Raw genomic sequence first — 9,857 nt, 5'->3', positions numbered from 1 at the left:
GGTTACTCAGTCTGTTATCTCGGACTGTTTGACAGCTAGGAACATATCTGTCGCTGAAGAACAGATGATGACTGTCGTTCTCCTCATACCCAGTTTCATCTCCCATGATGCCATAGTACCTCTTTGTGTTTCAGATGAAAATCCGCTTGTAAAACAGCATTTTTATTGACATATGGAATAAAATATGAACACATTAGTCCTCCATGTGTTATGGCAGGTGCATTTTATGAAGCAGCAGGGAATATCTTGGTATACGTAGCCTTACTTTGAAAATAATGGACCATATTTTCAAATAACTAGTCATTTGATTCTCAGAACAGAGGAGCTCTGTACTTTTAGAAGTAAAGGCCATTCAAATATGCCTTATTGGAGGTGCCCTAGATCAAGAAATATTGAGTAATTTTTAACCTTAGTTGGTCAAGAATATCTTCTGGACACAGCCAGCTAGTATTTCTGTGGCTCTTGTTAAAATCTCGTAAAGCAGGTTATTTTGTCTGTTACAGCAAAAGTACCTGAGTGATGTGGGAAACATGACTTTCTGACTGTCACCCTCCTCTCTGTCAAGATTACTCTTGGTTTATTTGTAAGATACACAGATGCTTTTGGTTCAGTTATGTAGTGTGTGCGTGTTGGATGTAAACGTGTGTGCGTATGTGGATGTGATGATTATTTCACCCTCCAAAACTAGTCATGATCTTTGTGACACACACAATAAAGTTTTATGTGTTGGATGATAATAGTGCATAAATGTATTGAAACTTTTTTTTCTTCAAGGCTTTAAAAAGGGTTGGAAAATCTGTAAATATCCAAGAAGTAATGGATCAGTGGACACTACAGATGGGTTATCCTGTTATCACTATCCTGGGAAATGAAACTACAGAAAATATCATAGTCATCTCCCAAGAGCGTTTTGTTTATGATAGTGATGTTAAACCTAAGGATCCTGCCCATGGAGACAACAGGTACTTATATTTCTCAATTAGTATCTTTCAAGAGGCTGTAATTGTTCAAGTAAGTGCTTTATGTGTGTATTTTTATGAAGATGGCTTTTCAGAAATCTGAGCTTTGCTTGGTATCAATAGCATGTGGTGACCCTTCTATTTGAAATGTAGTTAAGATAAGGCTAGTTAAAAGAATTTTAAAAAATTGGCCATTTGCATCCTGACCTCTGTAATGGCATCTTACATCACACATCTGTTTTCTCTCCTTTTCTTTTGATTTTGTCACACTCCATGAAGTAGTTTGAAATGTGGTTGGAAGGTCTGATATTTCTTTTTAAGAAATTCTTTGGAGTGGACCTGTCCATGCTCATATATTGAGTAGGCAGATGCAAATGTGGGTCAGATACATACCTTGCTTGACTTGGGAAGCAATCAGGAGCTGAACTGGACCTCTGTACAAGGCAAGGGGTTCCAGCTGTTCCATGTTGAAGCCAACTGAACTGGTCCTATAGGAATTGTTACTCTGGCTGAAATCGGCGTCTCTGTCTCTACCCTTTTTCCACTTTTGAGATTGTTTTGTTTCTGCTCCCAGCTGACTCCACACACTTCCCTCATCCCAGAGACAAGCTGACATTCGTGACTGCTTATGGAGAACCTCATTGTTTAAAGCAGTTTTGGCATTATATTTTAAGGCACAGAATGTAGAGCTGATACTACAGAATTGCAAGATAGCCTTTGAAGTTTCTCTGTTCGCTTGTTTATGTGCAGTGGGAAAGAGGGCACACTGACAACCTGGAACACCCTGTGTTTGTCCAGTAGATTTAAATTACTAAAAGGTAAAATTTAATACCAAATTTTGATTGACATGTCTGGAGCTTGCAGAATATTCCTGTTGAGGAAGGCCTAAAATTATAGTTCTCTTTATTGGAAAGTGTTCAGAAGTTCATTATCCTTTTTCAGACATGAATATTATGGAACTCAAGCATAACACAGAGTAAACAGTTGTTTTTCTGACTGTACTGGAACAACCTAGCAGGGTATTAAGCATCTGTTTAAGTTTTGGCCTGAAATTAGTTTCTTTGTGAAAAAGTGATAAAACAACTGAATGTGGAATGTTGAAGGTGGTCATGACTCACAGTTCAGTGCAGCAGGAGAGAAATTCTCTGGGATTCACTTGGAAATTGCTTTTGTGCAAGTGTTTGTATATGTAATGTAATGTGAGTGGATTTTACTACTCAGAAGAAGAGTATTAGTTTTTTGATTGACTGAAGCAGGTATGTTAAACCTTTTAAGCATTGTAGAGACTTTCCTAAATAGATTTTCTAGGTATTGAGTATTGATTGCAATAACTGTTGCTGTAATTCATGACTAAAGACTACTTGGTGTGTAAGTGATACCAGGGGTGATGTGGTGGATTGGCCCTGGCTAGATGCCAAGTGTCCACCAAAGCCACTCTATCACTGCTCTCAGCTCAGCTCAGCTGAGAAAAGGAAAATATAATGAAAGACTCATGGGTCAAGATAGGGAGAGATCATTCACCAGTTACCCTCATGGGCAAAACAGAGTCAACTTGGCCAAAAAAATATAATTTATTACTAATCAAGTCAGAGGAGAGTACTGTGTAAATAAAACAAAATATTAAGACAACTTCCCCCTGCCCCTCTCTCTTTCTGGGCTCAACTTCACTCCCAATTTTCTCTACCTCCTTACCCCCAGCAGTGCAGGAGAATGGGAATGGGGCATGTGGTCAGTTCATCACATGTTGACTCTGATGCTCCTTCCTCCTCTGGTGGGAGGCTCCTGATACTCTTCCCCCCTCAAGCATGGTGTCCCTCCCACAGGAGACGGTCTGTCATGAACTGCTCCAACATGATTGAGTCTTTCTCGTGGGCTGCAGTTCTTTGCAAACTGCTCCAGTGTGGGTCTCTCTCACAAGATACAGTCCTTCAGGGACAGACTGCTCCAGCATAAGTCCCCTGTGGGGTCACAAGTCATGCCAGCAAACCTGTGTGGGCACCTCTTTTCAGGATAGGTGCAGATCCTGCCAGGAGTTTGCTCCAGCTTGGGCTACCCATGGGGTCACAGCCTTCTTTGGGCACCCTCCTGTTCCAGCATGAGGTCCTCCACAGGCTGCAGGTGGATCTTTGCTCCCCTGTGGGCCTCCATGGGCTGCAGGGGGACAGCCTGCCTCGCCGTGGTCTTCATCACAGGCTGCAGGAAAATCTCTGCTCTGGCACCTGGGCTACCTCCTCCCCCTCCTTCTCCATGGACCTCAGTGTCTGCAGGGTGTTCCTCGCACATACTCTCCCCAGTTGCTCTTTCCCAGCAGGTTTTTCCCCACATTACCCCAGAAGCATTGCCACTGTCACTGATGTGCTTGGCTTTGGCCAGCAGAGAGTCCGTCTAGGAGCTGGCTGGTATTGGCTCTGTTAGACATGGGGAATGTGTCTGGAAGCTTCTTAGAGAAGCCACCCCTGTAGCCCACCCTACTAGCATAACCTTGCCACGCAAACCCAAAATGGGAGAATTAGACTTAGTTTTATTTTCATATGTGACATTAATTCCTAATTCAAACAGTATCTTGTGATATGTGGAATGGCAGCGTTCTACACCAGCAGGACAAGTTCTGCTGTGTCACTTAGGAGATTTTATACACAGATTACCACAATTATTATTTATAAGCATTGGACATAAGATTTAGTGCTATAGAGGGCACAGGAAGATATCAGTGTGAGCCCTGACAGGAATTTAGTGTCCTAACAGGCAGTACAATGCATATGTGCAAGTCATTTTACCCTTCTCTCCCTGCTTTGGATTTGTTTTTCCCTGTGCTTCCTTGTCCTTTTAACCACAAATGGTAAGGAAATCCCTTGCCCAAGGAAAGCTTTACAGATGGGTTCATTACTCTAGCCAGTTAGAAGACAAAACTAATTTGCCTTTTCCCAGTTGAAGTTATTTGAAAGTCATGTTATCTAAGTATAAATACAAAAGAACAGGAACCATATACATTTAGCAAAAGGTGAAACTTGCCTATGCCATTCACCTTTCAAAAATCGTCCACCAACCTATATTAGACTGCTATGGCTTAGTTATAAATTGGTGTCTAGGGTGTTGTAATACTGGCCATGCAATTCATTTGTGCACTGTGCCTACAGGCACAGGTGGCTAGGTATGCACAATGGCTCTGTGGCATTAATGTCCTTTCATAGCATCAAATTAAGTAGAAAAACAAAACTGGCATACTGAAAATAAATTTAATCTTTTAGCTGGCAACAACCTAGATATTTTTCAGGGTTTTTTTGTGGTTTTGGAGGTGTTTCTTTTCCATTGGAATAGTCACTATTGCTTTAGTTATTGTGAAGGCAGTAGGCAGGGAAAATCACATTAGTGTGTGGTCATTTGATAATTCATGATGCATTACTCTACCATGATTTTTAATATTGAAAGAGTTGAATTTTCTATGACATGATGCAAAGAGGTCACTTTCTCTACAGGTACACCAAGAGGGGCGATAACTGGAATGGTAACAGCACATTGAGAGATGTTAAGCACTATTGCACAATGCAGTGTTCTGGCTGATTCTGCAGGTGGCTTTGGTCATGGAGTTGGCAAGGGTTTGCTGATGATATATATATATATATATAACAACAGCATGCAGGCTTTGGGGGTGTTCCGTATCAGTGGCCTAATTCACAGTCCAGTAAAGCTGGTGCTCATCTCCCCTGCATGACCCGTGAATTTAGGTGTTGGACGCATGGCTCCCTGGGGAACTATTATAGGCACTGTGAATAACAGGGAGCAAATGGTATTTATGCCACGTTTGAGGCCATGCTCTTGCAGGGTAGGCAACATTGGCTTCCTTAGGGTAGTTTATCTATGGATTAATCGTGATGATCATTTTAAACACCGTCAAGAGTAGAGCTGCACAAACCAGAAAAGTGTAGAGGTCCAGGCCTTTCCAGGAGTTTATCATCTAAACAGACAACACAGTATGCACTGGAAGGCTCCAAGGAAGGCTCTTAAGCATTCATCTGCCATATAGTCTTTAGTTATCCAGAGGTGGGGCTGTAGTTTGGTATGGCACAGCAATAAATGTCAATTCTATTGCCTTCAAAATGATGAGAAATAAAAGTTTCTTGTTTAGATGGTCTCTGTGCAAGTTTAACTTTGCCTTACTTAGAAAGAGACACTTCAGAGAAGGTCTTTCAGATGTATCTACTGCATAAGAAATGTAAAAAGGCAACTGAAGAACCATTCTAGTTTTATTAAATGTCTGTGCTTTTCTTTATTCTGTGTATGCAGCAATTAACTGTTAAAAATGAAATGTGAAGTCTCATATTTAATTTTTCTCTCTGAAACCTATAGAGGAATATAGAAGCAGGAAGCAGATTTTTCTAAGTGATAAATGGTAAAAATGAAAATTGTTTATACTTTGGCAGTGGTTGATGCCTAGTCCATTAGTGTAAGTGTCTTCTTCTGTTTTCTTTATTCTGTGTATGCAGCAATTAACTGTTAAAAATGAAATGTGAAGTCTCATATTTAATTTTTCTCTCTGAAACCTATAGAGGAATATAGAAGCAGGAAGCAGATTTTTCTAAGTGATAAATGGTAAAAATGAAAATTGTTTATACTTTGGCAGTGGTTGATGCCTAGTCCATTAGTGTAAGTGTCTTCTTCTGCAGAAGAGACAGTGGTTGATGCCTAGTCCATTAGTGTGTCTTCTTCTACAGAAGAGAATGATTACATATAGTTGATTTTCTAATCTCATATATACTTGAACTCATTGTCTTTATACCTGCAGAAAAATGTGTTTCTGGAGCCATACATATATAAACTGTGATTTATTTCTGTGCATAGAATCGACTGTATGGCATGCTAAGCTGTAACATTTGGCCTGAAATTATAGAAGGTATACAATTTCCCTCCTTTGCCAACTGAACATAGATTTTACTTGACACTTACGCCCTCAGATGATCCATAGTTCTTATTTTATGAGAAAATAAAACTAACAATGACAGACACTGTTTCTAGAAACACCATTCCTCGGAAGGGCCAAAATCACCAGCTTTGATTTGGATGTCAAAGCCTGTGATTGGTACAATGTTTCAGTCGCAGTTTCACCTTATCCAAACAAAACTTTAAAACTTCTATAGTAACTATATGATTCATATTCTTCTCCTGTATGACAATCGTTAGTTAAGCGTAGGTTTGGTCCTGGACTCCTGTGTACCCCTGTGAGAATGGATTATGCCCTTACATTATAAGGCTACAGGGGAGGAGGTGATATTCCATCTGACAGGGTTCAGTGGGTTTCCCTGCTGACAGAAAACGATGATTTTAAGGCTCTAGTCTCATCCATCATTACAAGAATGGCTCACAAATATGACAAGAAATCTTATGAAAAATAATCTGTGGTTTAGACAATAAACTAACCAGGTTTGATGAAATCCATAAACCTTTTATATACTCTATTGTAGAGCAGACCAAAGCTTTCTGGTTGTAGGTACATTTTGCCTTTTAAGAATGTACAGAGCTTGTCTCTTCCAAAGCAGAGAAATAACCTTTCCAATGTTCTCAAAATAATTAAGTTAATGTTGTTGAGATAATATTCACTTATATGGTGTTCTTATCATGCATGCAGTTTCCATAGCTAATCTTTGCTCATTCATGATAATATCCTAAAGGGAAATGTCTTGCTAGGCATTGAACACAGCTAGCTATGAGGAAAGAGAGAAAAGAAAGATAGACAAATTGGGATATGGACAGGATATTCATACATGCTGCAGTGTGGTAATCCTCTGTGCCTTTTGCTGTGTTGTTGAACTAGGGAAAATTCAGTAGAACAATGCAAGCCAGGGACATGACTAACAAAACTAGAGCTGTACACACTCATGGGTCTAACACCATGTAGTAATTATGACAGCTGAAAGGCATTACAATGGGCAGCTGAGCTGCTCAGCAGTCACTCCACTTCAAGATGAGTGATTAACTGCAGAATTTATATACCTTCAAATTTCTTCAGAATTTCCTACATGAAGCTCATTTATTCAGGCTTTGCAGAAAAAGGGCTGTGCTTTTCACTTTACTGCTAATTATTTTCATCATAAAAGCAGGAGCTGTGTTTGGATATTGCCATGTGTATTCTTACTTAGTTGTATGGCATTGTCACTTGAGCAGTGATGACGAACTTACTCTGTTCACTTATCAGCTAAGGAGCTGGTTAAACACAAACCAAAACGTTAGTACAACAAAGGGAACGCCCGTTAGTATCTTTGAGATCTTCTTAGAGCTATTGGGGATTAATGTAGCATATGTAGTATTAATTATGTAATAAAAAGGACCATAATATGGACAAATACTGTTCCATAAACTGAGGAAAATGGGCTAACAAAATATAACTAGAAAAAGAAGTGCTTATTTACCGCCCTGTTTCTGGGAAATATCCTCTAATCTTCCATTTTCTTGTGTCCTTTGAGTGTTTTCTTGTTATGCCTTTCATCTTCACTATACCTGAAACATTGTGCTTATATCAGCATTTCTACCCTAAACAACTTTTGTTGCTGCATAGACAGTAGATACCATACCGTGGTTTATCTGAACTGACCTGAGTGCCTCTTAATCAGCTCTAATAATGATGAAGGGAACAGGCTCCAAGAGAGGAAGGTACTGGTGTATTAGACGCAGAGGAAATGGAATTAACAGGAATAAGATGAAAAAAACTGAGTCCTTAGTGGATCACGGAACTGTGTGAACACTGCCAGATATTGATTTAACAATTTTTTTAGCTCATCAAGCAGGGGCTTGAAAATACTTGTTCTTACAAAAGAGGGAGAAAGTGTGGGGTGCTCCTTCACTTTACATGTACATTGCAGTAGAGGCCACCAATAGATCTTGTCCTTTTTAGTGCATAGGACAGTCCCTAACCCTAGCAGGCTGAGACAGGACAGTGCTGTGCAGAGTGGTGCCCCTCCAAAGGAGCTGACTGCCTTTGCGAGTGACCTGGAAGAAGCCTGCAAGCCTCAGGTGCATGCTGGAAGAGTGTCTTTGCTGTTGTGTGCTGGTGTTTGCCAGCTCAGCCTTTTGTGCTCCACAATTCCTGCGGCAGTAGGATTTTTTTCCCTGTAAATGTCACTACAAAGTCCCCAATCTTTTGTCTTGCCTTTTCATTTTTTAGAGGCTTTTCTGATGCTTCATTTTTAAAAAATCAGAATAAGAAGCGCTCTTAAAATTTGTTCCTGTGCATATCTGTGCTGGCGTTTCCAGGAAGATTTTGGTGCTAGCAAAGATCTCAGAAATGCCAATTTTAATTTAACACTTTCTTTCCAAAAACCATTCCACAGCTTCTATTTGCAGGAACTCTGCTCACTGGGAAACTTCTGGGATGCTCTGGTGTGCAGTATGTGGGCAAATATCAGTGTTAGCATTTGCTGAATGCTAAAGAGGACAAAATTGGTGTATTGTGTCATTGCATCCTGTGTGGTGGCAGCATTTGTATCCCAGCAGAAGTTAGGCTGACAGGGAAAAGCTGCTGCTGTATTTTATTATCACTGCAGAACATGTCACTTTCCTCATCTTATTTGCTAATACTCTCAGGAATTGCTAGATACCCAAACTAGTTAATTAACTCACGTTAATTAAATCAATTTCATACTGTGGGAAGGAGCATGTACTTGAGGGCAGCACTATGTTTTAATATCGAGTGAAGTGGGGAGACAAAGAGCAGAATCAGGGCAGCAGTGCTGGTGAGGAGCTGCGTAACATGCAGGGGGGAGGGAGAGGGAATGCTGTGTAGCACGGTGCAGCCAATGAGCCTGAGTTGGGAGCATTAAAGTTGTGTAGCTGGAATAGGGAGTACCGGGGAAATGGAGAATGTGTTTAAGGTGGGGACTTCAGTGAGGTAAAGAGCAGATCGGGGAACGCCAGGTGTCATTTAGCAGTGACAAGTTATATGGGAGGGATGAGGGTGGATAAAGGTCGTATTTTGTTGGCTTTGTAAAAATCAGAGATGTGAGTTCCTCGTTGTAGATCAGAAGATAAAATTTCTAAAATGCTTCCTTTTTAAGGTAGTCTTCCTTTTCTCTTTTTAAGCTTCTGATCATGGGTTTCTTTCCCTTATCTCTTTGTGTGAGCCTTCATGCTCAATAGCAGAATCTTAGGTTTTATGAAGGAGAGACTTTGGTTGGGTACACTTAGGGAATTTTACTGAGGAAAGAGAAACTGTTATAGGAATTGCATTTTTATCTTTTTAGAATTCACAGTATTCAGAGGAAAAATCAGAACTGAACACTGGAATATGCTGAAAAATGCTTGGCACTATGTCTCTGAGAACATATTGGAGCATTTTAGCAACTAAAATGCTACTCTTATGCCCTACTACTAGGACAGACCCTTCTCAGCCCAGAACACATCCTTCTACTCTGTTCAGAGAAATCTCAGATCTGCACTCTAGTCAAGGGTCTATGCTCATAGGTAAAGGACAACACAGAGATGGGGTTTGCATGATCAGCATCTCTTGTGCAGTTCTGCAAGGATGTTTTGCATTGGTGCAAGAAGGAAGAGAGTATGCTGGAGAGATTAAGAGCTTTTTTTGCAGGGTAAAGAGGCAGCTGTTAGGATAGACACTTAGCACTGCTTAAACCCAGCTGCTTTCTCTCCATCTCTGATTCATCACCCAAAGTTGATTGTCACTTTTGAAAAATGAAGTCTTTTGTATTTTAGTATAAAAAAAGGTAGTTTTAGGCAGGGAGAAGACAGCATGTGCTGACAAAGAATTTGTAGTGTTTGTTCTCTGCACACAACAGTTTTCTAAATTTAGCAAGGTATGCTGTTAGCATTGTCACTGAAATGAGTCAGTTTTAGAGAGCTTCATAATATTTATAACCACCTGATTTATAATTTATTTTGGTATTAAATATT

At 40.1% G+C, this 9,857-nt stretch overlaps 1 protein-coding gene across 1 annotated transcript in view; it reads left to right on the top strand.

Annotated features, from left to right (window-relative positions):
• Nucleotides 1–774: 774 nt before the first annotated feature.
• LOC103810015 (thyrotropin-releasing hormone-degrading ectoenzyme-like) overlaps nt 775–9,857 on the top strand; it is a gene marked incomplete at its 5' end in the record, with an annotated part of 65,741 nt that continues 56,658 nt past the window's right edge. The window contains one exon of the mRNA XM_009082897.1: nt 775–962. Within this exon, the coding sequence (XP_009081145.1) occupies nt 775–962 (188 nt within the window). The remainder of the gene's footprint in view (nt 963–9,857) is intronic.

This window comes from Acanthisitta chloris, unplaced genomic scaffold (genome assembly GCF_000695815.1).
Source record: "Acanthisitta chloris isolate BGI_N310 unplaced genomic scaffold, ASM69581v1 scaffold6899, whole genome shotgun sequence".
NCBI classification, from domain to species: domain Eukaryota; kingdom Metazoa; phylum Chordata; class Aves; order Passeriformes; family Acanthisittidae; genus Acanthisitta; species Acanthisitta chloris.
The sequence above is the reverse complement of the archived record's forward strand: the minus strand, read 5'-3'. Positions and strand labels throughout refer to the sequence as shown.